This window comes from Amblyomma americanum, chromosome 1, assembly GCF_052857255.1.
Source record: "Amblyomma americanum isolate KBUSLIRL-KWMA chromosome 1, ASM5285725v1, whole genome shotgun sequence".
Lineage (NCBI taxonomy): Eukaryota > Metazoa > Arthropoda > Arachnida > Ixodida > Ixodidae > Amblyomma > Amblyomma americanum.
In genome coordinates this window covers 468,177,573-468,204,770 of record NC_135497.1, presented here as the reverse complement: position 1 = coordinate 468,204,770, position 27,198 = coordinate 468,177,573, and the positions used below count along the sequence as shown (strand labels likewise).

Here is a 27,198-nt window from a genome sequence, read left to right as displayed (position 1 = left end):
GATTTCTTGTAGTCCTTCCGTGCCTACACGTCTGTTTAAGTGTTGTTTACACCTGTTTGTGTTGCAGTAAGTTTTTGTTGTGCGGGGAGGGAGTGGTAAACCCTGGTTCCTTACTGGACGAAACTTTTCAGAGAATGATGTATGGACATCGGGCCATGGGCAGGCATTGCAGACATTAACGCACGCCTAGAAAGCACGGAAGAAAGCATGTGTAGCTTTGGCAGACGTCTGAGTAACCTAGAGGTAAGCATTAAATAGCTGCAAACAAATGTAGAGATAGCAAAGCAACTGAGCACTTTGACAGCTAAGGTTGGTGATAACCTCAGGAACCAACAAGAAAAATTTGAGAATTCTGAAGACTGCGTTTTAAAGAATAACCTCGGAATTTTTGACATTTCAGACCTTGGAAACGAAACAGAACTTGCCTTCAGCACAAATAATGTCTACGATGTCTTCAATCAGAAATTGGGCGTGACTTGTTCATCTCTTGTAAAAATCCAGAGGCTGGGAAAATATCTGCTTAAAAGCCCGTTTAATAAATGTTTTCAGGATTTCACACAGAAACAAGAAATCTTGCGAAATGCCAGAAAGTTGAAAGGAGCTGGAATATCTTTGCAGAATGATTACAGCGCTATAATACTGCGCAAACGCAAGCAGCTATGCGAGAGTGCAAGAGCGGAGAAAGGCAGGCGAAAAAAACGTGTCACTGGCGCATGATAACCCTGGCATTGGTGACAAAGTTTACATGTAGGATGATGTAACAAACACCCGCCACTTGGTCCCCGAATTGCGGATAGCGCTTTCTCAGAGTTAGCAACTAAAGCCGCACCGGCTTCGTTTGATTTCCCTGAATGCTAGAAGCATAGTTAGTAAGTGGATGAACTTGAACACGTGTTATTGCAGTATGATCCGCACATCGGCGTCCCTACTAAAACCTGGAGATCATACCACCAGAGTACAAAATTCGAAGACGAGTTAGGGCTTCCCGCCGTGTGTGTGTGAGGGGGGAGTAGCTATCAATACAAAAGAAAGCATCGTCGTTTTTGAAATCGATCAGTTACAAAATCATGAAAATTTGTGTTTGAAAGTGTCTGTTTGATGGAAGACTTTTCATTTATGCGGTATATCGCGTCTCATTCGGATAACCTGTCTTTGGGCAATTTGTACGATTACTTGCTGACATTTCATGCTAAGAATTTAATTATAACGGGTGACTTTAATCTGCCCTCTGATCTCTGTTCATTGGAATGCATTGATCTATGGTCTGTCTGAGACTGTTGATTCCATCCATTCTTAACATGATGTTCTCTCTCAACCTCGAGCAGGTTGTACATGATTACACGTACACGTGAGTAAGCCATATTGGACCTGATTTTAGAAACAAAACCATCGCAAAGGAAGGAGACACAGAACAGGAACACAGTACGACGCTGAACTATATATCGACTGCTTTTATTTCAGTAACGGTCACATTTATACCCTTCAGCATCAAACCCTTCAGTATCAAAAGAAAGACTTACTTCCATACAGCTCCTGCCCCTCCAAACTTACCAAAAGGGCTATTGAAACCTTATGCCTCAGTAACAAAAGCTGCTTCTATACTGTGCAAGAAAGCTGTCTGCAGCAAGAGGGAAGACTAATTGAAGCAGGCTTTCCTTTGCATGCCATCAAAGGTGTTTCTGAAAAGCTTCTAAAAAATGAAAGCCAACCCTAAGGTGATGGAAGAAAGGAAGGACAAAAGAAAGTGTGACATCATGCCTTACTTGCACGCACTTCCCACAACATAAAGAAGGTCGCGAGTAGACATGGTGTCCATGTAGCCTTCTCAGCCCCACGAAAATTGGCCAGGTTGTGCAGAAGAATGGACTATAGGAAGAATAAAATTTCGCAGTGGACGATTAATCATGAGTTCAAATACGTCACCTGTGCCAACCAGATAGTGTATTGCATACTTTTATCCTGCGGGAATATGTACTGTCGGCCGCGAAATTTCGCGGGATCTGCGATGCGTGGCCGAGCGGAGCGAAACTAAGCGAAACTGCCTTTCTGCGCCATCTTCCGTCATAGAGCGCGTTGTAGAGATCCACGGCACGCCCGCTACGGCAGTAGGGCTATTTTTTTAACCTACACTGATCTACACTTCGTGCAGGCTCGTGTAGGCGAGTGGAGGGCGGGGCTAAAGTTATGACGTAAAGGCGCTGCACTCTTCTGTCCGAGCGTCTGCCAATAGCGTGATACTGAGCGGCGTCGTCTGCACGAGCACACTACAACGACCACAAATTTCGATCGTATTGCGACACTATTAAGTGGAATAAACAGTTGGTTAGTAAAAAATGATATTCTGTCGTGATTACGATAGCAGAGAAATGCTAAAACCACCTGGGTCATTTCTCTCTAAGACGATGCACACCGCAACTTGTGTCGTCTGCATAACTCGAACGTGGAGCACATCTAAGCGATAGCTGCTGAGATTTTTTGCGACTCGTCTTCTTCGTCAGAGGACGAAAGTAATGAGGAGGCAGTTATTCTGATGCATGAAGCATCCTTGCTTCTGCTGAGATTGGACAGGAACCGCGTCCTCCTTACATAGAGAGCGTTGTTCCACGGTACTTGGCCACCGAGTTTCAACGACTCTTCCGGCTCACCCGCGAGACAGCCCGCAACCTGATCGACCGTTTCGAGGCGTCGGCGTATTATCCGAGAGGCGAGCATGGAAGGCCACAAATAACAGCGGAGAAGGCGATATTGATTGGTCTCACATACCTGGCAACTCAGATGACCGTCATCCATATCGCCGACAACTTCGACGTCGCCGAGTCATCTGCATAGAGGTGTGCCTAACTCGGCTACTGGAATTCCTCTCAATATCTCGCCAGCCGAGCGCGAATGAAGTAAGGAAGAATTGCGAGATCTGGCGACCACGAAGAGCTGCAGGCAAGGATTACCTATAGCGTCATCGGGTGCATTGACGGGTGTCATATAGAACTTCCGAAGCCTGCGAAGTCTGAGGAGTCGTACTACAACCGGAAGAAGTACCATTTTTTAGTTCTGCAGAGAATCTGCGATGAAAACAAGAAGTTCATTGACGTTTCTGCCGGTTTTCCGGGTTCCGCGCATGATGCGCGAGTGCTGCAGAACAGCTTCTTTTACGAAGAGGCGTCGGAAAAGTGCGAAGGTAATTTCGCATGTATATTTAATTGCCTTAAAACTTAACATCGAAGCACAAAAAATGCATGATCAGGATGGTTTCTGATCGCAGCATGCTTGCAGCATATTTGCTGCATGTGATCGCTGTTTGGTAGTCGCACTTTTTAATTGAACAGTGAAAATTTGCAACTGCATGCAGTTCGAAATGTATTTGAAAACTGGTTTTAACTGCATAGAATTGACTTACATTTCTTCCAGTTCACATTTTCTGATGTGTTAGTCAAGTATTACTACCACACATTTTTCGTTTTTAATTAAATTTAAATTAAATCTTGAAAGTGTACCTGATATGCATGCTGTGTCATTTGTTGATCTGGTATCACTTGTCATATGCTGCAATATTTCTGAAAAAGGAGCCGCAATGTCTGCAGCCCTGCGATCAATGCACAAATTTAGAGCTTATACTATACTGGCAGAACCAATAACGTGCAGGTGGATACCTTCTTGGTGACTCAGCCTACCCCCTGCAGCCATGGCTACCAACCCCTTACAAGTGTCCAAGCAAGAGCTACGAGCAGGGTTTCAACAGTGTCCACAGTCAGCAGCGGGTCATTGTGGAAGAGGCGTTTGACCTTCTGAAGAACCGTTTTAGGAAGTTTTTGTATGTAAATTCAAGATCTGTTAAACAAATTGTCTTAATTATTATTGGCTCCTCTGTCATGCACATCTGCGCAGAATCCAGTGATGATGCTGAAAATGATGAATTGCCCAGTCAAGGGCTGGATAAGAGTAATTTTGGAGACGATGGTTACATTTCGTCTTGCCCAAGCAAGTTTCGGGATGACATAGCACAGCCTCTGTACAATGCTTTATTTATTTCACTGCATTGTTTGTTGATATACAGTAGTGGCACAAACTTTTGTCAGTGCTTGTTCCCTCAATGACAGGTTTTATTTGCATAAATAGTGCTCATTTACAGTTCCTATTATTTGTTCGCAGTGTTTGTATAGTCAAGTGACATGACGACTAGCCCCCACTCAGAAAGTTCTTCATAGCTTGTTAGTGGCAGGTACAGAATACATACACATATGCAATTCTTCACATTATATTTGTACATCATGTTTGTCAATATGGACAACATGACAACTGTAACTGTTGCTTGTAATGTACTTGGTGGCTTGTTTATATATATGGGTTGGTACACAGCATATACTTAGTTGCAATTCTTTGCATTGTTTGTAAATAGTGTTTGTAAATAATATACATGACAACTAGCTCTTGCTCGTAAATATCTTCGTGGCTTCTTTGTACACGTATAGGTTGTTTACACAGCGCATACTCGTTTGCAATTCTTCATAGTGCTTGTACATAATGTTTGTACATAGTGTTTATACACAGTGTTTGTATATACGTGTGACATGACGACTAGCTCTCAGTGAGAAGGTTTACCTCTGTAGCTTGTTTGTACACTGCCAGGAAATTGTTGCAGGTTGTTTACGCAACACATGTTCCTTTTTAGTGATGGATGTTAGGAAAAACTGGAATCAAAATGCCTTCGAATCATTCCAGTTGTGTTGCGCTTATTTGAACAGACACTCTAGTCGTCACTGAAATATGTTGCATGCAAGAGGCTATTCCTAACTAGGAGGCCATGAAGCAGTTAGTCTAAAACATCTGTGGCAGTAACGGCAGAAACAGACGATGGCAGTGATTACAAAAGGTAAAAAAAATCAGAGGGTACATCAGGCGGCTAACGTGCTAAGAAGGTGAAAGCATTAGTGTGCCATCATGAGCAGGCGACCTCGTCACAGGTTGCGCGCTGAGAATTAAATTAAACAGGGGCGCTGCCCTTAAGCTCAAGTAGCATAATTTCCCACTATGGCGTCTCACTGCCTTAAGCATTCGGTTACTGATCACAGCGTTCTGGGTGGAAATCACAGAATCGAATCGACCCATCAATGTTCATTGCAAACAGGTCAGAAGCTTCTGGGCACCAAATTGTGGTGCGTATTAATTTGTTCACATGTGTACAAGTTTCTTTCATCACTGTTTGTGTTGTCATGTCAATTAGGTAAACTTTATAATGTAACCAAAAGCAATGTATCTGATGTAAAACACATAAGTAAACACATAAGTAAGGTAAACAATGCAGAACACAGTTGTAAAGGAAGTGGAGCTTTCCATTATGAAATGAAGATGTAGAACTAATATCGACGCTATATGTTGCCATTGGCTAGGCTGTCCTTAGTGGCTCCGGCTGTTTTTTTCGACAGCACACACAAGCCTCACTAGCAAGGCAAGCTTTTCCCTCCATACTTCCATTTTCTCGCGGTGCCGCCGGTGTGTGCTTTCATCAAGTTTTGCTGCTCTTGCAGCAAAGCTCTCTGTCACTGCGTCTGCCAGGTGCGGGATCCGTTTCTTCGCCGGGGGTCGCCCGCTCTCATTACTTGGCGCCTGCTGGCTGCTACTTGGTCCCGGTAGGGGATTCTCGTCCAAACTAGGGACAGTGAAAGACAAAACTGCTTTTCTTCACAAGGACATCAATACGTAACACTGGTTGCAATACATCTTTACATTGTTTACATTTGGAATCAAGCAAACGGTACAGCACAGGCTGAGCCAGTCATGTGTGTATAGTTCGTTGCTCCTGCTTATTGTAAACAAAAAAAAAACATTCTCCATATCACAGGGCTGTTCTTAGACTGAGCTGCATCTTTTGTTTCATATAGGCCAGTTATTCCCAGATTTCGAAGAGCATGCACTGCCTTCAGCACAGCACTGACTTACTCTGCGAGACTGGCCTGTCTATTTGCTGTGATGTCAAGAGCCCTTTTCGTGAATTCATATGCTATGCGACAAAGAAGGAAACTATAGTTTCGTGGAAAATTTATTTGCAGTGGTGTATGCAGCCTGTATGACATTTTCTTTCCAGTCCTAAGCCAACACTATGTTCTTTGCAGTGAGGCATTATTTAAAGCTCTGGTTATGAAGGACAGTGAATTCTTTGCATGATTCAGCCTCACACTTTTTGTTCTTAAAAAGGCGGCATTACTCTGTGTTTTTTGGTTAATTGAAGAAGGCTATGGACACCACCGAAAAGGGGACAATAAATGGTGCCTTACTTTGAGCTTGTCCTCGCTTGCCCAGGCCCTGCATGGCTGAATGTGGTCCTGCAGCTCAAGGAATTCAGCCCGCTCCCTGCATATGCTATGATCAAGAAACGCAAGAATAAGTCATGCAATACATAACTTGCTATCAGTGCTTCATAAGTGGCATATTTGCTGTGAATACTTCAAAATTCAAATGTAAGTATGTGCAAGTGCATGCGTCGATTGCGGTATACAGTGAAAATCACATCTGAATCAATATGACAGTAGAATTGCGACAATCCTCATGCTTTTTAGTCTAAGTTACATGTACACACACTGAGCTGCAAATAAAAATGATTTTCTTTGTTATGTTTCTTGCACCAAAATATACCTGACTAATTACTTGCATGCTTGATTGTTTTAGTTGTTGCCTCATTGACAGGCTCTATGCTTGTAATATTGCTTGTATTATTACAGAGGTTTAGTGGGACAGCAAGGACAGCATTTGTTGCTGAATAATTCCAGGTGGCACGTGATGGCCTACCTTCAGGTGTAAGCCCAACTATGAAAGAATGCAGCTCATCAAAAAAAAAACAAATTTGAATGCATAAATCAAGAAGCCCGGCTTTCACATGAAAACAGCCACTTACCGGTAACCTTGGGCACTGTGTGAATCTCAGTGAGAACAAAGAAGTGGGCACATTCTGATTTAGTTTTAAACCAATTGGTTAGATATATGATTTGCTGACATGGAATGATTGGATTTATTTTGTTCGGTGCCTGTTTCAAGTCCTTTTTGGTTTTGCTTAATAATGGTGCAGTCGTGTGCAAAAAGAATGGGCATTATTAGAATAAATCAGATGGCAGTTACCTCCAGTTTCCTCCTACTTGTTCTTTCACTTGTTTCTTTTTTGTTTCAACCTTGGCAACCCAACTGGCCCTTCAAACAGTACTCCTGCAATGCTGTAATAATTAATCAAAAGTCATGTGGTACTTGATTATGCAATGAATTCAATTCATAGTCTAATGATGCAGTGATGTATGACCTCTAGAGATGAGGGAAGGATCAACTGAGTACAACAATATGCGATTACTTGTGCACCTAGCTGTTTTTTGCGAGGTTCATTCATTCTGCATACTTAGTCTTCATGATCCCAAGTTCTGTGCTGGCGGCCAGATCTGCTCCTGTGATCTTTTATACACTTGTACGCCCGCTCCAGCATCTTACACTTGTTCTCGGCCTGCAGCGGGGTGGCACCGGTGTTGCCGTGAAAGCGGTCCCTCAGCAATGTTGCCACATATCCTCCCACACTGCTTTCCTCGCAGGGTTTTGTAGCTTGCTCTGTTTGTGAGATGCAAAAAGAGAGAAAGCAAGATTGGTAATTGTGTACACAAAACACTATGTAACCTAACTTGCGACTTGCACAACATGTGTTGTTTCATGCCTGTTATCCTGCTGCTTTTTAGAAATGCATGCACATCTGAGTTCAATTTATGCACACCTAATTGCATGATTGTGCTGTGAATGATTTAGGCCAATTGCTATTTGCAAAGCGTAAATAACAATGAACTCAATATCTTTCATGTAAATTTTGTCTGTTTTCTATAATTAGCAGATATACAAATTTATGGCTGCTATATACAATGGCAGTGACTTTTTACAGGACATGCAGGGCCTTTCAGTTACCACCGCATGATGTTTATGAAAGCTGAAGTATGTGCAGGGAAGGTTATTGACATGTCCCGTAAATAGTCACTTCCTGTGTGCTATATATATATATATATATATATATATATATATATATATATATATATATATATATATAATATAAAACCACCAAAAATTGAAGAAACATAACAGGATTTATTTTAATATAAAAAAGGGGGAGATTCTTTCCCACCACCTCAGCGCAGCCTTGGAAAGGCCCTCGAGGTGTCGCTCCTCTCAGCATTTTGGTGACAAGCGTGAAGGGCTCCACCCCTGTACAAGGAGGGAGCTACATTCCAGAGAAACTGGTAGGGGGGGGGAGTAAACAGGAATGCAAACGAGGCCTTTAATAAAGAAAAAAGAAAAAAGAAACTAGTGAAAAAGGGAAAGAAGAGCCATTGTTCAAGGCTTGGTAATATGCATTCAGAGAAGGGTGGTGGCAACAGGAGAGAACACAAAATAGGACATTTAAAAAGAAAAAAAAGAAAAAAAGGGGATTCTTTTCCACCACCTCAGGGCTGCTTTGGAAAGGGGGGAAGGGCGCATTTTGGTGACAAGCGTGAAGGGCTTGACCCCTGTACTCGCAGAAGGCAACATTCCAGAAGAACTGGTAGGGGGGAAGGGAGGGGGGTAAAGAGGAATGCCAACGACGCCTCTAAAAAAAGAAGAGAAAAAAAGAAACAAAAACGCAAAAACAAAAAGAATAAGAAAAGAAAGAAAATTAGGGGAAAAAAGGAAAGAAGAGCCATTGTACAAGACTTGGAAATATCTATTCAGACAAGGGTTGTGGCAACACGAGAGAAATCAAATAATACAAGTTCCTAATCAATCCTTAGAAGGGCACTCCGTACACACGCATACAGATAGAGACAAAAGACGAGGCTAACATTAAAACCAACACCAGAAACGAACTGCAATGAGTCGGAAGTACAATCTACCGCAAGACAAATGACCATTCAGAGTAAACAATTCATCAATGTATGAAGCGAAGACCGACATGACAACAAAAAATGAGGGGGGATAACAGCAAATGGGTGACAATATAATACAATGCGCGCCAATACAAGATTAGAATAATAATAAAAAGGGGAAAAAAATAGCAGTAAATGTGGGACAATGCAAGTGAAAAAACTGGGGACAATGCAAGTGAAAAAAGGAAAACACGTCGGAAGCTATGCTTGTTATGCATGCTGCCGCCCGTTCTATGAGTCTGGGATAATTATTTTGGATAGTCTGTGATAATTATTATTCTAGGAGTCTGGGATAACTATTTGTTACATCTATTGAGTGTGTAAGCGTGATAGCCGGCCTATTGTTTCGTTAATGCCGCTCGAGACTGTGTTAAATTTGTGAATCAGGCACGATTCACAGCTCTCGCGGTCATAATTTGTTTTGAACCCCGATTGGAGTACAATAGCTGTAAAGTTATCGAATGGGTGCCCAAGGTTGTTGATGTGTTTTGAAAGTGGGAGATTTGGCTGTGTCCGAACATGTGATCCGTGGTTGTTGATGCGAATTTTGAATGGTGTAACTGTCTGCCCTACGTACTGAGCTTTACAGGTGCCACATTCCAGGAGGTAGACAACATTAGCGCTGTCGCATGAAAAGTTACCTTTTATCTTAAATGAGAACTATTACGCTGTGCTTTTAGCACTGGTTGTTGTTGTCATCATCGGACAGAGTTTGCACCTAGGTTTATTGCATGGCGCGGATCCTCTGAAGCTACGGTTGCCGATTGTAGACGATGTTATCATATCCCGGATGTTCCTTGCGCGCCTATACACGACACGTGGGGGATCAGGGATAACTTCTTTCATCTTTTCACTCTGTTGGAGGATGTTGTGGTGTTTTTAAGAATTGTGCTAACATTGGGCATTGAAGCCGAATGGGTAAGGACCAGATTGACTTGATAGTCCGGGCGTGGCTGCTTTTTGCCATTTATGAGTTCGCGCCGGTCATGCTTTGAAGCTTTCTTGACTGAATCGTCGATGACTGACAATGGGTGCCTCTGTCGTGCTAGGTCCACAGGGAGTTGCTCGCAGTTTGATTCAAAGTCGCCTTCTTTAGAGCAAATCCTACGGAAACGTAGGGCCTGACTGTAAGCGATGGATGTTTTACAATGGCGGGTGTGACTTCTTTGGTAGTGTAGGTACTGGTGACGGTCGGTGGGTATTCTGTAGACTGTTGTCTCAAGTTTGTTATTCGTGATGGTCACCTGGACGTCAAGAAAATTCATTGTCGAGGCTGAATGCGATGAGGAAAACGAGATGTTAGGATGAGTGCTGTTGAAGTCCGAAATAAACTTAGTGAGTTTTTCTTCACCATGTGTCCAGACCATAAATATGTCATCGATGAATCTTCTGTAAAATATTGGTTTAAGGGGAAAGTTGTTGAGGAATTTTGTCTCAAGCACAGCCATGAATATATTAGCGCAATTTGGTCCAATTTTGGTTCCCATTGACGTTCCACTTATTTGCACGTAGTGCTGGCCATTAAACTCGAAGTTATTTAACTCAAGTATCAGTTTTAACATCTGTGCAAGTGTGCTGCCGTCAACAGGTTGTATAGATTCTAAGCGCTCATAAGCATAGACGACTGCGTTGATGCCATCAGCATGCGGTATATTGGTGTACAGTGAAGCGGCATCCAGGGTCACTAGTAGGGAATCATCTGGAATGACAAAGTCGAGAATTTCACTCAAAAATTGGGTGGTTTCCTTAACATAGGAAGGATATAAGGAAGGGATATCCCTGATGAGGCTGTCGAAATAACTCGAGATGTTTTCAGTAACGGTTCCAATTCCAGAGACAATTGGTCTTCCCGGATTGTTTTCTTTATGAATCTTTGGAAGAAGATAAAAACGTCCTGGACTTTAATGTAACGGAATTAGAGCTTTTGCGATCTTGTCAATTTTATTCTTTTTTGCCAAACCTAAAATAGATTCTGAAACTTTCTTAATATACTCTGGCGTAGGATCAGTAGGGAGAGCCTTGTAAAATGAGGAATCACTTAACTGCCTTTGAGCCTCATCAAGGTAATCCTTTTCATTCATAACTACGATGGCGCCACCTTTATCCGCTGGTTTTATTACGATGTCAGATCGGCTGCTGAGAGCCTGCAACGCATTGCGCTCAAGCATTGTGAGATTAGGGCGATAAGAGCGTCGTTTTTGAAATTCGGAAAGGATATCCTTTTGCACTGCCTTTATGTATAAATCTAGACACTTATCGCGCTGCGGAGGTGGTGTCCCATGAGTAATAGATCGAAGTTTTGGACCAGATTCTAATGTTTGGAGGCGACCGTGGTAGTATTCCCTCAGTCCAAGGTTTCGGGAGAAATTATCCAGATCTTTGTAAAGTTGAAGTTCATTAATTATACCGCTAGTGGGGCAAAAGTTGAGGCCCTTGGACAGCACCATGCACTCATCGTGTGACAAAGTTACTGACGAGAAATTAACCACATTGTTTGGTGTAGATTTGGTGACTTTTAAGGTTGATTGACATGAGTCTGAACTGGTGAACTGATTCTTATATCTGATGCAGAGGTTGGACTACTGGTTGAAAGGAGCTGACAAATTTCTGATTCTGACGAATGGAGCTGCAGAGGAACCCCATCCCGAAGGAACTTCCTCTCTCTCTCTTAGTTAGGAGTGAACGCTGTTTCTTGTATAGAAATAGCTCTAAAAGTGCAGTTTTCTTATCGGTCAGATGAACGTCTTTGCGTAGCTGAGCTTCCTTGAGCCTCAAAGCGTCCAGACAAGACTTATCATGTTGAATTACAATATCCATTAGTTCTCTTGATGCTTTCTGAAGTATGTCCTGCCAATGGGTTTTTAGAGGAAGCGGATAGTCCGATGTGGCTGGTTTTAAATATATTCTCATGCCTTTCGGAATGATATTTGCATGGCTATACAGGTCTAAGGTTTTCACATGATGTTCGTATCTAGCTCTTTTTTCTACAACCTTTCTTAATGTTAAAAACTTTTTCGATACAGAAGTTTCAATCAACTCACCTTGGTCTTTAGCAGATAGTCAGTTCTTGGATGAATTTTCGACGACGTCCTTGTAGCTCCGCAGGGAGTAGCGCGGCTTTGGCTCAGGTGTCGCCGTGGATGGATTCTGCGTCGGTGGCGGTCTGGGTGTTTTGGGAATGCCGTGGGCATGGTCACACCACGTTGGTTGTGCCCTTCTAGTAGCTTTCTGGAGCAGGATCTGCTGGAGGTGACCCGCTATTATGACCACACCTTCAAAACTGGGATGCAGGCCATCTGCGGCCATTACTCGTGCAGGTGGAAGCCACTCCAGCCCATGGTCCACGTAAAAGACTCCTCTTGTGCGCTGGCAGTGCTTGCGCAGCATGGTGTTGAGGCGGAAAGCTTCACGGTTACAACGCTGGACGGTCCTCATGCCAATGCCTCGACGACGTCGGTTTAGGGCACGAGGAAGCACAAGGGTCACGTAAACCGAACGCACCTGAGGATGGTCAGCTTTGATGGTTCCGAGGAGGGTCTTGTAGCGCTCGAAGGCAACTTGCGCCGGCGTTGTTGCAACGTCGTTAGTACCGACGTGCAGAAGAACGGTCGTGGTGGAGCGCGGCACGTGATCCAAAAGCGAGCCGATGTCTTCTATTCTCGCACCGGACTGGGAGATGAATGCAGGCGTTCCAAGTAGATGAGCATCGAAGTGATTGTGAACGTGCTCAATTACTGCAGACGTCACTGTAGTACGAGGAAATTTGCACGTTATGTCCTTCTTCATGGTGATTGTATCAGGAGCCATTGGAGTAATATACCAAAAGTGATTTCTGGCAACTGTACAACGGGAGGCATACAAACGTGTAGAAGTGATAGCATTATAGGCCACATATTTCAGCCGGCTTAGCAAGTGGCCATTCTGCAATCGAAGATGCTCCACAGTGCAGGTTTTTCAGCGAAAGCTGTAACAGCTGTGTACAAGCAATTTAGAAGGTAAAACGGCAGCCCTATAACCCATTTATTATTTGCAGTCTAAACCTCCGTTGGTTCTGAGAAAAGGAAAGGTGCATAACTGCCCTGATTTGTCAGTGGACATCACTGCCGCCTCACAGCATGGCTGAGGTGTTCATTGACCCAGTAATGCACCTTTCCTTCTCTCAAAACCAACGAAGGGTTCAAACTGTGTTTAAGACAACACTGAAAACCAGAATACTGCTGCACGCAAGCCGGCCCTGGAATCCGTGAACTGTGCCTGGAAAGCAGTCAAACCAAAGACCACAAGCGGAAGAAGATCTAGCATGCACGTGAGCGTATAGATGCCAAAACGGGCCTGCGAAACGTGAAAATGAGCCTGCCATTCCAGACCCCTTAGCCACTAATGCCAATCAGCTTTGACTGATTAATGCGCTAAGCCATTAAGCGTAGATCTGCAATTTTTTGTAAGGGGATATGCAGTCATGTTTAGAAGACTTCCACAATTTATTGTCTTAAGGGAGCCACTAAAAACCTGCCAAACACCAGCAAGTATGTTTCCATAATGCAGTTGTGTTCTCAGGGCTAAGTGCACTGCAGCTTGTTGAAAATGCAGGTGGATTCACAAGCTGTCAGGGCACGCAAACGGAGTGCAAGTGGCACTAAATCTGTGCTACAGCTGTGCACACCACCTCTGACCCATTTCGCAAGCCAATTTACTGGCAATGCGCCCCACCACATGCCTCTGACATCTAATGGCATGCTTTCACTTCCAGAGTGCCAACCGCACCCCCAGATTGAGCCGCCGCGGTGGCTGAGTGGCTATGGCGCTCGGCTGCTGGCCCGAAAGACGCGGGTTCGATCCCGGCTGCGGCGGTCGAATTTCGATGGAGGCGAAATTCTAGAGGCCCGCGTACTGTGCGATGTCAGTGCACGTTAAAGAACCCCAGGTAGTCGAAATTTCCGGAGCCCTTCACTACGGCGTCTCTCATAGCCAGAGTCGCTTTGGGACGTTAAACCCCCATAAACCAAACCAAACCCCCGGATTGGTCTGCTCAGAAAATGCCGTCACCTCCGATGTTCACTGTCCCACTCATGCAGTTCTTCCTTCTCTGCCTACTCTGAACTGAGAGACAGGGAGGCATTGTTCAATGATCACATGCCACGCTCCTTCTTTTGAGGTATTTCTTAGCCACAACACCACACCAAACGTCGCTCCAAAAAAACAGCGTGGTGCTGTGGAGATTATGCCCAAAACAAAACAGTCACCTGCAAACAGACGTGCACTTGAAATATTAAGTGAGATATCATTTATGTACACCAAGAACAGGAGCGGCCCCAAGACCGATCCTTGAGGGACACCTGATGTCACTTCAACACAATCTGAGGCCTTGCCATTCAGAACTACACGTTGGTGGCGGTTAGACAAAGAATTTTCAATGCACGTTATTACATCTGTGTTTAAGTTTAACATTGTTAATTTATAGATAAGTAGTGGGTGTGACACAGTGTCAAACACCTTCTGAAAATCCAAAAATATACAGTCTATCTGCCCCCTTCGTCAACTTATGATGCAAGTTCATGATAAAATTCTAAACTTTGTGTAGTACAAGACAGACCTGTACCGAACTTATGTTGTTCTTTTATTAATAAGTCGTTTTTTACCAAGTGATTCATTTTAGCTGAGTATAAGATATGTTAGAAGATTTTGCATGAAACTGACGTTAGATAGGTCTGTAATTCGAGACGTCCTTCCTTGATCCGCCTTTATGAACTGGGACAACATGAGCTATCTTCCAGTCATCGGTCAAGAAGCCTGTATCCAAAGATTTTGTATAAATAAGATATAGATATTATGAAATAGGATGCGCACAGCTCTTTAGTAAACGGGGTGATATGCCGTCCGGACCGCATGCCTTTGTTTCGTCTGTATTCTGTAGGAGTGCTACTATTCCTGTTACACTTATTTCAACTGGTTGCATTGACGGTGCAAACTTGTGCACTGTCGCTGACTACTCATATTCTTAGACGAGAAAACAGATTGAAAGTAGTTATTAAAACAAGTTGCTTTTTCTGTGTCATCTGATATGATCTGATTATTACAAGTGATTTCACCTATTCCAACTGAGTCTGACCCACACTCCCTTATGTAGTGCCAAAAAAGTTTAGAATTTCTCTTCATTTTAACATCTAGTGTATTAAACTATTGTTTTTTCGCACTTTTGAATTTTAACTTGTGCTGCCACGTTAGTTCAAGCAATCTTCAGAAGTGATCGTCACTTTTTGTTCTCTTAAATCTGGGATACGCGCGCCTTCGTTTTCTTTTCATCCTGACAATACTGGACGTCACCCATGGCTTTTTACGCCTTTTCAGCCTAGATGAGTCTATACTTGGCACGTGCGCACCCCTAAGTTGGAAAATTTTCATCACAAATAAACGCCATACTTTGTGCACATCACACTCATCAAAAAAGCCCTCAAAAACGGGCAATAAATCTAGTAGTTTTTTTGAAATTTTATTGAAGTCACCTTTGTCGTAAAAGAAGAAACGCCTATATTCACATTTGTTTTCTCAAATATGCTCAGCTTTTATATATGCAATGACAGCATGATGATCACTGATGCCCAGAACAATATGGACAGCATTAACTCGATAAGGAGAGGAGTTCGAAAAGAAAAGATCTAAAACATTTTTATCCCTAGTTGGTTCCTGAACATACTGTAATAAGCCAAAAGTATCTACAATGTTCTTCATTTCTGTATTGATGGCAGTACCTGTTGAGCTTACACAAATGCCATCACACCAATGCAAATCCGGCAAGTTGAAATCACTCGCGAGCAATAGAGATCGTTTAGAGACCTCGGAAATAATTTCATAAAGTGATTGCAATATGCTCAGATCCGAATTAGGTGGGCGGTAATGATGATGAGCTGTCATCTAGCGTGAGTGTACACCATATTGATTCAGTATTGTCGGAATCGAAGTCTAGTAACGATGATCTTAAAGAGGAATGTATCAGCATAAAGACACCCCTGCAAAAGCGAGACCTGTCTTTACGATAAGCAATGAATTCTTTGGGGAATTATGCGAAGGAATGCGCTAAAAGCGGCACAAGAAGACAAAATACACACGACACAAGCGCTTTTTGCGCTTGTGTCGTGTGTGTGTGTTGTCTTGTGCTGCTTTTAGCGCATTCCTTCGCATAATGATCAACCAACTGGCCCCGGTTATAGCTTTGCTTTCTTTGGGGAACACCTCACTATCATGAATTGATGCATCTAACCATGATTCCTTACCAAAAACTATGTCTGCATTTACTGACTCAAGTAGACCGGCAAACTCAACTTTATTTACTATGCTTCTGCAGTTAATCACTACGGCAACTAAGTCCCATCGGAGGCTTTTCTTTATCACACTGGAGCGTCATCGTCCCACGGCGGGAACAACCACTTGTTTTTCTTTGTCCCACCTGAAAGCCTTTCCGTCAATGATAAGTTTATCGTAGTTTAATCTTACTTTTTTCTGCTCCTTGAAGTTTTCGTATTCCCACAATCGCTTCCGCACATTTCGCGTCTCTGATGAGTAATCTTGATCCACGCTATAGGACGAACCCTTAACTTTTTCGCTCTGCCCAAAACTTCCTGCTTTTCTTTAAAGGAAGCAAAATTTACAATTATAGGTCGCCTAGTTTCACCACTGTAATGACCGACACGGTGCGCCCTTTGCACAGTTGTTAGTTCAATTCCTTGCTCTGACTGACAGATGCTTCTGACTCGATTCTCAGGATTCTTCCCATGTTTCTAATTGTTTGTCGTCTTCTACACCATAAAACATAAGATTTTGCTGGCGACTTCGATTTTCACGATCAGTATTCCTGCTCTGCAAATGTTTAACTTGTTGTGTTAGGTGTTTATTTTATTTCCCTGTTCTATGACCAATTTATCAAGCGCTTCAATCTGTCCACTAGCTTTATCGAGTTTACTGCATATATCCCCTATAATGGCGTCATGCTTCACGATCCTTGTATCAATTGTATCCAGCTTAGCCATGATAGCTGCCTGACTGCTTTGCAACTCTTGAGCAGTTCCATCTCGCTTGTAGTGAGAGGACCAGGATTAAGCTCAATGTCCCCGGAAAGTAGTAGTAGCAGTACCAGATACAACACCCGATTCAAAACCAAGCGAAAACGCTTGAGACGTACAAAGGCATGTACATGTTTACTACAACAAACAATAGCACTTGGCGTGGGTGGAGCCGGCTACACGTGCAAAAGTTTACGTATAATAATAGGACAGCCAGAACCAATCTGCATGTGCAACAGAAGCGTAAGGTGCATGTCGGCCAGCGTGCCGGCTACAAATCCCACGTAGCCAATGCGCCGCGAGTTTAAGTAGATTTCCACGTGGTCACATGACTCCCGTTGCTCGAAGATTGGTGGCCCACTGTCGATGAAATCAGTGTCCGGCTCAAGCTTGGAAACGTTGATTGCAGCTGATCCACTTTTGTCGACGCTGGTCATCCCGTTCCATCCATGTGTGACCGGTGAAAATGGCTCGACGAAGTAAGGGACCGCCGCCCCCTGACCGAGCACAGCCGATGTTCCCTGCATAAGAAAGACCTGCATGTGCAACAGAAGCGTAAGGTGCATATCGGCCAGCGTGCTGGCTCCAAATCCCACGTAGCCAAAGCGCCGCGGGTTTAAGTTTATTTCCACGTGGTCACACTAGTAGCTAATAATCGTGCAACACTAGTAGCTAATACTGTGCCTGCTTATGCTGGCACCATTCACACCCAAGAAGCAGTCCGCCATAGCAGTTTGCCTTGACAAAAGAAGGTACCATCAGTTGCAATGTCTAGCAAGCTGATTTACACCAGTAAAGTTTTCGTCCAAACCGTTACCAAGGCCTCGGAATATGCTTTTGCAGGTGCACCACTTGTGCAGTTTCCACATTGTTGCGCACTAAGCATAAAACTCAGTATAGCGAGCTCGGCCTCTGATTAACTGATGGATTCACTAGTTTCCACCATGCTACAAGAATACGGTGGCTTTTAGTGAAATTAGATAGCTGCAGTGATGACAACTATGTCCATAAGCCAATGGCAGCTCAAGTAGCTACTGCACTTGAACTTGCAGAATGGCTCTTTGCAAGCAATGATAATGTTGATAAAGCTTTGCACTGGACACAGGTATAGTGACATTAATTTCTGGGGTGCCCGCTTCAAGATGCAAGAACAGAACAGCACCACAAGAAATTTCAAGTAAACGTCAATTTAATTTGCCAAGAATCTCCACTATATCCTGGTATGCAAACATATGTAAGATAGATTTTTTCAATCAGAACTTGATTGAATGAACACCAACCAAGAGTATAATGATCGTAAGCAATTAGCCAACGCCGGTGAAAGGAAATAAAAATTAATAAGCACTAAGGCTTGCATAACAAGTTTTTCGGGATCTGGAAGAGAGAAGTGAATTTGCCCTCTTGATGAGCAGCAGCTTGTGGCAGACCTCCCCATAGTCAGCACTAGTGGGCGCTGCCCTCTTGGGCGTGCCACCCTTTTGCTTGCCAAGTTCTTGGAGGCAAGGGAAAGGGAAAAAAGATGCAGGCGTATGGTTTCAGGGGTTGCTCAGATTTGGCAAGTATACTGCACAAGGCAGGCAAGGCCATAAGACAACAGGACTGTCAAGCTACTGTTTGGCTGCAGTTTCTGAAAAATGAAGCAGCACCACCGACCAGGAGAATGTAAAATTAAAAAAAACAACTAATTGTCGTAGTAAAATCATGTTCCCCAAATGTACAAACGCCATTCTGGCTAGCCTGCATCTGCCTCACACCAGCAAGGCTTTATCACAGAATGCAGCCCTGAACTGCTCAGCTGAAGGCGACAGTACGCAGTGAGCTCGGCACTCAAAACTGCTGCCCTTTCACATGCCAGAACTACACCAGGAGCCATGACGGACACCACAGAGAAGGATCAGTTTCCACCACCTCAGTGAAATCTTGTGGATCTCTGTGAGCTGCTTCTGGCATGATGTATACATACAGCTGCATCCCCTTCTCTTCCCATCACCATGCGCTTACTTACCTCTTTCCGTACCGTGCCCATTCAGCATGGCCCACTGGTGGCCTATAGATATTGCACGCTATTTTAATGCTACCATTGAACTTTATGACTTTTTACGCTGTCAGTTACACACCAGGCCAAGTAGCCAGCTTCCAGCTTCAAAGTAGTTTGTAACTCTGGTACAAAGCGGTGAATTTTGGTCCGGGACTGAACAGCACGGTGCATAACTTTTCTTAGTAAGCATGAAAAACTCCCTGATATCGGGACATTCCTGCAAACCACCTTGGTTTTGCGTTTTTTTTCCTTCGCGATAATTATTCTCAAATGTAGGTAGCAGCGTCAGGATGATGTTAGATAGTTTGGTTTTAGCTTTGATGATGAATACCTGAAGAAACTAGCACAAAAATCAACTGCTATCCACTCAGGAGCATCGTTTTCCACCTGCTACGTGTTTTAAATTTTTGTGCCTACCAAGGAATAATAGGGATATATACAGTATTATTGCTCCTATCTATCATCTGTCTACATTATGTGGCCAAGGTTTGGCACTGCCATCCCTGCAGATGCAGCTGTTCTACCCCCAAATAAGGAACCTGTCCCACCTCACAGCGCTGTGCAGTGAAGCCAATGGGTCCATAGCGGTGAAGCAGACAGGTCATGAGATGAAATTATGTTATTGTGCTCTTTTTCTCAACAGCGGCAATAACACTTCAGTCCACACGAATAAGTATTTCTGGATGGTCATCCTGAGCAAAGAAGCTTGAGTTGAACTCGATGACCCATAAAAAGGCTGCAAGTGCAGAGGCACGTTGTACAATGCCTCGTTCATTTCTAAAAATGTCACCGAGCCCCTCTGACTGCATCGACACTGGAGTTATGCCAGATTGTTGTCTGGCCTTTTTCTTCCCAGGTTTACGTCCACAAGGCATTTCACTTCTCTTTTGTGCTTGTTGGATGTCTGTACGAGTCAACACTCAGGAGCTCTTTTTTGCAGTGACACATGAGCCTTGGTTAGTGAAGCTTTTCGTTTGTAGGTGAAGACATTCTTGGGGTGCAACTCTATTTTTTGCACAAATCTTAGCCATTTAAAATTCAAAACATTTTTGTGTCCAATTTATACACCAGCCAATTGTTTTTTTCATGATATTCGCATTTCGTTGAGTATTGCTGTCATCTTCACTATGTTTTTTTTCATTTTAACAATTGCCTTGTGCATTACAATTTAAATTTATTTCAAAAGTATGTGCTTGTGCAAAGAAGATGGGGACAAACGAAGTAGCCTATAAGGCATGTACAGAGCGCATCTTTCATGTGTTACTTCGTTTGTCCCCGTTTCCTTTGCGCTAGCACATACAGGGTGTGTCTGGAAAGTAATGCAATTATTTTTTTCGGGTGCTGCTATTGGTCCCACCACAATCAGACTGGTTGGGTTAGATGGGGAGGGCTTTCAGCTTTTTATCATTGCCTAGTGCAATCTGCTCCAAGCTCTGGGAGCATCAGAATCGCTGTTTCTGTGTGCCTACTGATAGTACTGTGTCACGATGTGCGGTAGCATCCGCACGCCAACAACAGTACGTGATCAAGTTCTGTGCTAAACTCAATAGGAGTCTTGCCGACACCTGCCAAATGATTAAGCAAGCCTACAGGAATTCTGCTTTGCCATATTCTCAAGTTTCAACGTGGTTGACGGCGTTTAAGAAGGGCCGGAAAGACGTCGATGAAGAATCCCGCTCTGGGCCGCCATCAACGAGCAAAAGTGACGAAAATATGGCTCTTGTTCGTGATCTTTTAAACACCGACCGTTGAATGAGTTTGCGGATGTTAGCAGAGACTCTCAATATTTCAAAAACCACTGTGCTCGACATCGTAAGTGAAAATTTCATCATGCGGAAAGTGTGCGCCAAGCTGGTCCCCAAATTGTTGACTGACGGCCACAAGAATAACCCAGTGGTGATCGCGAGCGAACTTTTGGAACGCGTGCAAATTGAACCATAATTTTTGGACAGTTTCATTACCAACGACAAAACATGGCTATTTGAGTACAACCCTCAGACGAAGCACCAAAGTTCCGAAAGGCACACCTCACAGTCCCCTCGCCCCAAGAAGGCAAGAATGAGCAAGTTGAAAGTAAAAGCAATGCTGTCTTTTTTGATACCAAGGGCATGGTTCACAAAAAATTCTTACCCCAGGGGCAGACAATCAACGCTGCCTGCTACGTGGATGTGCTTGAGAGATTGAGAAAAAAGGGCCTCCGAACTCGAAAGGAGATCGCTGATACCTGGCAGTTGCACCAGGACAACCATTCTAGCCTCAGATCTCTGCGCTTACGGGAGTTCCTGCCCAAGACTAACTTGGCGACTTTTTTGGACACACCCTGTGCGCTGTAAAAAAGTGCTAACTGAACTCTTTTATTCTCTATCAATCAGAATGACATTAATGTTAATGGATGTGCTTGTATGTCCAATCCAATTTTCCAATCGATACATTTGGAGCAAAAATACCTTTCGTAACACATGGTGAGGAGCAAAACCGCAAAACAGGACGGGACTGAGGCAGGCGACAACACAGCGCGGTACTGACAACTGAAAATTTATTGAAGAACATCAGAGCTTATATGAATCAGTCGCACGTGTACCCTGGCAAACAATCGTAAAATGAAGATGAAACATGAGAATAACAGTTCAATGGCAACCATGACAACAAAAAATCGGTACGTGGCAGGGAAAGAACCCGAGCAAGGATGACACAACTAGCCTGCGCAAAATAAAACCAAACAAAACAACCCAGTGAATCACTAACAGAAATGATAATTCTTTCTGGGAAATGGACACAGAAGGCGTGCTGACACACTTATCTGGCTACGATCTCAAGATGGCAACAGCCTCGACTGTTTCCTTTTCCAACTGCCCCTTTCTTCTTCCTATGATCTCTGTGCAGTTCAGCTTAGGATAGCAGTCTGTAAAACTGCGACAGTGAACGGGCAGGGCAGGTCCTCCGGGCCTACTCAAAGAACGCGCATGCTCTTTCAAGCATATGTGCAAGCATCTGCCAGTTTGGCCGATATAAAATCGACCACAGCTGAGAGGAATCTTATAAGCCACCCCAGCTGCACACGAGAAATACTTTTCCGAATGCCTCATGCCACAAACTACAGGCTTTGAAGTCTGCTTCCCCACCAAATTGCCGAGTTTTGAAAGCTTGCAGGCCGCAGACGTGAGTACGATGACATCATATCTGCCTGAGATCTTAAGATTATGGGAAATGTTCATATTATTTCCCATAAAGACATATATGAACATTTCCACCATGCTTTCATTTGATTATGGAATGCAGAAATAGAGGAACCTCCTGCTCACTCCATTGGCACTCACATGAGCCACAATGCGTTAACATCAGGCATATTGCAACCAACAAAAAGCTTATAATGGTCACTAACTAAAGACAAAAAAAAGCAGCTGACGCTTCGGGTTTCATACAGAACCCTTGTTCACAACAGAGCAACCTGGGCAAACAAACCATTCCATTTTCTTTTTTTCTTTCGCTTTGGTCAGTGATCATTATTTGATTTTCGCAGCAATATGCTACATCCTCACCGGATGGTGTTCAACCAAATTCTCGACTATATTAATATCTAGGGCTTACTAGTCCAGAAAAGATGGTAACCATTGTTTTGCTAGCTAACGGTGAAACTTTCACAGATATAAACTAATATGTAGCCAAGGTACAAATAAATACCGATATGCAGGTAAAACAAATCACAACACAGAGTAAATATAAACACTGAGTAAACGTAAGCTAGCATGCTCATTGTGGGTATATTTAGCAGCAAACGTCAACGTCGCACATGTGGTTAAGAACAAATTTATTACACTAGTGACTCGCAACTAAGTATTGATACCACCATATGGAACATGCATAGCCCGTCATACTTGGAGGCATTAAAGTGAAAATTTGCATGACAGTGGCAAAATAAATTTCTTTTTTGTACACCTGCATCTTCATGTATATTTTACCCAACATTTTCACACTCCAAGGAAACAATATTCTTTCTTCAGGCCCATTACTGACCTCTGGTTTCTGCTCTAGATCGCTGTCCAAGGCCTCACTACAGGTGCTCCGACCAGGCGTGCTGGCACCACAGTCAGATGCTGCAAGAGGTAAGAAATTTTTCTTCTCATGACAATGAAATGCATACACAAGGTTCAGCAGCCAAAAACAATGCGAATGCAGCAATAGCAATTACAGTCTTCATTCACCTAATGCAAATCAAATAGTCGCAGATGCAGAAGAATACAATAACTGTTTGTCACAGCAAACAAGCTTCATCAGTTATACCGAGCAGAGCACGCAATGCTCCGCATTACAGACACAAAGAGACTCAAACTAGTTAGGGTTGAAGCAACACGAACTTGATACTGCAGAAGCACCCCATTTACCATCCTCCTTTCTGTTGTTGTAGCTAAGAGTATAAGCCCTTGAGGAAACGTTGTGAAGTCGATGCACATCATCAAGAGCAGCTCCTGAGAAAAATAAGAGTGGAAACACCAAGAATTGGAGCGGTGTGTGACAACACACCATCCAATTCCCAATAAAAAATTTACTTGGGTTTATTTGGAGGCCAAGCAGTATGCAGATAATGAGTGAATTTAGCCTCAATTGCTAACCTTTTTTATTTATTTTTTTCAGTCAATATAGAGAGAAAGATGTTTCATCTCTTGAAGGCAAATAAAAATGCTTTCTGTAAGCATGTACATTAGTTTGGAAATGGGTACCCAGCAAAGGCAAACTTAATTCAGAATCTATACATTTTCATGTACACCACTTTGTGCTCCTGCGTAGAGTATATTCACAGCAAGAATAATATGAAGCATGCATCTCCAATCAGACTCTCTTCTCATGAATTACCTAGGAAAAATTAAGGAATGTTTGATACTTATGCAAGCACCATTCGCGCACTTGTGCATAACATGGTGAACCTGCCTATTTTTTTCCTGTGAGATGAGGGAGGAGTGAGAGCACTGAAGCATACTATGTATTGTTTTGGCCACAATTGTAACACATGAGCATTACCCTGTAATGCCCAGCATATCACAAAATATGTACAGATGTAAATATTTACCACATCAAAACATCACAGTATTGCACAAACTGCTTTTCCCATGACATACTTGTGAATGCAAAGACTGAATCATCTGCCTGATGTACAGGAAGCCTGCTGAAAGATGAATTACTGCAAAAGGTAACGCAACCAGCAAAGCCTAAAATTTCAATGGGTGTGCAAATCCATGACTACGTGTTGGAATTATTTTGAATTTTACTTTATTTTGAATTTTACTTCCAACCTTGTATGTACGTCCACATAAGTGTACGTAGCTTTATTCTAAGACATTCAAAAATTAACCTAATGTGCTTATTTTATTTACAAGTTAATCATACTTTTCTGAGTAAATATACGTTTTTTTTCACATTTCTGCAATGCAGGAGCCTGCGACAACAAAAAACTGCAAAATCAAAACTTACGCACAAATATTCATTGCCTGAGCATTATGAAATTAAATGTTCTTGTCCTGCCCATTCAACGCATTACCAATGGAGCCTGTGGAGGCCTAGCAGATACACCAAACGCAAGTTTCACGACACTGGCCAAGCAGCGTAAACCCAAAAATAACGGTTTACAACAAAGGGCGGAAAATGAAACGATATTGCAACAAACTTCACAGCTAACATAGCTCAGATTCAAATAAACGGGGTATTTGTAGCACACCCTGAAATAATGATTTCATGCCTACATAGAAAAGTCAAGGCCAAGTTCACTTACGTTGTATGCCTGATGCTCAAAATAGAGCTCAGTGTACACAGGTACACATCTGGTTTTAAAGGGACAAGAGGATAACTGCACCCAATTTTGGTTTTCAGCAAAAATGGTCCGTCTGGCTCCATTTCACTATGACTTTCGCACAGCAGTAAAGACGCATTTGTTTTTGAGAAGACTGCACCTGAAAATTTTCTTACCAATCAATTCAAAGTTGTGATGCCTACATCGAAGACTCCGAGATCACCATTATGAAGTGAATGGCTGTACAGCCTAACCTCTGGGATATGTGCAAAACAATGCCTAGACGCACTGCAGTTTACTTGCAAAATCAGCCAGTGGTCGCAACACCTGCATTTCATTTCTTGGCTTTTTCTATCCCTTGAGAGTCCCATTTCTGTCATTTGAATTTGGTAATCCATCAATACAGGCTGACTTCAACTTGTTCTTAGGGTCCCTTTAAAAAGTGAAATCTACAACAAATATGGCCCATGAGTAGATGTTTTAACAGTAGTAAAGTGGGAACTGTGCATAGAAAAAATGGGGCAACACAGGTGGCGAGAGACGACTGCGCTGGTCTTCATAAACTCTGTCCCTCTGCTGTCCAATTTTTTCTATGCATGGTTTCGTGTATATTTCACAGAAAGCGCAGTCATCTGTTCCCTTCTTATTGGCGTTTTTTTTAAGCAGTGTTTCTCACCTATTTCGCTTACGATGAACCAACACGCCCATGTCAGCCCCATTCTCAATGTTCCTGTCAATATTCCACAGAATACAAGCCCTTCACTGCATGGCTCTGTTGACCACAATGAACTACACATATCGGACAGACCAGTTACGTCTGCAGCACACAACAGCAGCAATCAGCTAGTTCATCTGCAGCTGCTACAAGATAATGGAAGCTGTTGAGACTGTTTGCAAGAGTCAAAAGGGTGTTGGTTAAGAGACCAAAATGCTATACACAAGCTCTTTCATGTATTTGCTTCACACTGGTATTATATTCCTCGATGGCAGCACTGACACAGGTTCCCTGAACAGTTGTCATGTACCGGTTTCTTGTTATTCCACCACATTGACGCAGTTCTGACAACACATATAGCAAACAAAATGTCTTCACACTGAAAAGCCAGGTGCTAGTTGCTGTTAATCCCGGACATAACTCCAAGAGCAGCTAATTCTTTTTTCAAAATGCCTAGCGCTCCTCCCAGACGGAACAAAATGACTGATGTTATAAGTTCTGCCCATATGTACTAGCGCGTAGCATCACAAAACATCCAAATGCACAGCAAGTTTCCGAGACGCGTTATTTCAACTTGTGTGGCTTCCCTACTACCGCATACTGCAACCCCATGACAGAAAACGGTGTTTGCACATTATGGAAATCTCGTTTATACCTCACCTGTTAAGGAAGAGAACTCAAGCCTGATGCGCCCCGGCACAAATCCGTGGACCTGTTCGTGGTGCCGCAAGAGGCCACCACGGTGGGGAAACGCAACATTACAGGAAACATCACATTCAAACGAAGCACTACAATTATCGGCAATTTCCTCGTTGGCGTGCCAAAACCCCTCTCGCAACGCCGCTCTCCTCCTCCTGTACCCTCCTCGCCCTCTTTTTTCCCTTTTCCTCTATTTTCTCTTTTCGTCCGCCTCCTCGCCTAGTTGTTCTCTTTCACAGCCGTTCCGCTCTTCGCTCCATTCCTTTCTTTTTTATAACCTCCCGCCTCGCCATTGAGCTCACAGCGGTATCTTCGCGTGCGCGGGGCGGCCATTATGCCGTGCAGCGAGCGGCTAGAGCATAGAAAGCATGGTCCAGCGTCTTGTGTGCGCTTATTTTGGAGCATTTCTGCAGCCGCAGAGCCCCGTTCATTAACCGCTGCAGAGAAAGCGATTCGGGGACGTATTTTCGCCTTCGGAACGCGTTCGAATCGAGGTGCAGAGTCTTTTGTGCGCTTGTTTTGGAGCGAAAACGCGACTCTGCGCCCATTTATGCAGCCACAGAGCCCCGTTCATTAACCGCTGCAGAGAAAGCGATTCGGGGACGTATTTTCTCCTTCGGAACGCGTTCGAATCGTCGTCCAACGCGCAATAACGCGAGACAAACTACCCGTAGTCAATCAAGTATTAGGGCCAAGCATACACCACGCGACAAAAAAAAAACATATGTCGCATAGAGAAAGCTATTGCGGACGTACTTACGCCCGCGAAACAGGTACGAACCGTGGTCCCTCGTGTTCTGTGGTGTATCCAGCACGCGAATTACGCTCCTTTCGAGCAAAAAGCGCGATTCTGCGCGCATTTCTACAGCCGCAGATGCATACAAAGATGCACCGCCAGGATAACTACGGTGGCGGGGTGGACCGTGGATTATGGGTCTTTGGAATGATTTCGGAGGCTGCCAAGGAGTTGCGCCTCCTCAAGGTCGACCGGC

General features: G+C 43.5%; 1 protein-coding gene across 1 annotated transcript; it reads right to left on the bottom strand.

The window, feature by feature from the left end:
* Positions 1-16,074: 16,074 nt before the first annotated feature.
* LOC144126200 (uncharacterized) lies at positions 16,075-26,499 on the bottom strand. The gene is made up of 4 exons (XM_077660207.1): positions 26,485-26,499; positions 26,168-26,315; positions 23,025-23,104; positions 16,075-17,493 (listed from the first exon to the last, which is right to left on the bottom strand). The coding sequence occupies exons 1-4, from the start codon at positions 26,497-26,499 to the stop codon at positions 17,149-17,151; spliced, it is 588 nt and encodes a 195-aa protein (XP_077516333.1). The 3' UTR covers positions 16,075-17,148.
* Between the last annotated feature and the right edge of the window lie 699 nt (positions 26,500-27,198).

What these genes read in the sequence shown, in the direction of transcription:
- LOC144126200 (XM_077660207.1), bottom strand. An exon ending in TGAGTTCTCTTCCTTAACAG is followed by an intron (nt 23,105 to 26,167) that starts GTGAGGTATAAA and finishes TACCTCTTGCAG; the next exon opens with CATCTGACTGTGGTGCCAGC. An exon ending in ATCTAGAGCAGAAACCAGAG is followed by an intron (nt 17,494 to 23,024) that starts GTCAGTAATGGG and finishes TTTCTTATGCAG; the next exon opens with GGAACATCGGCTGTGCTCGG.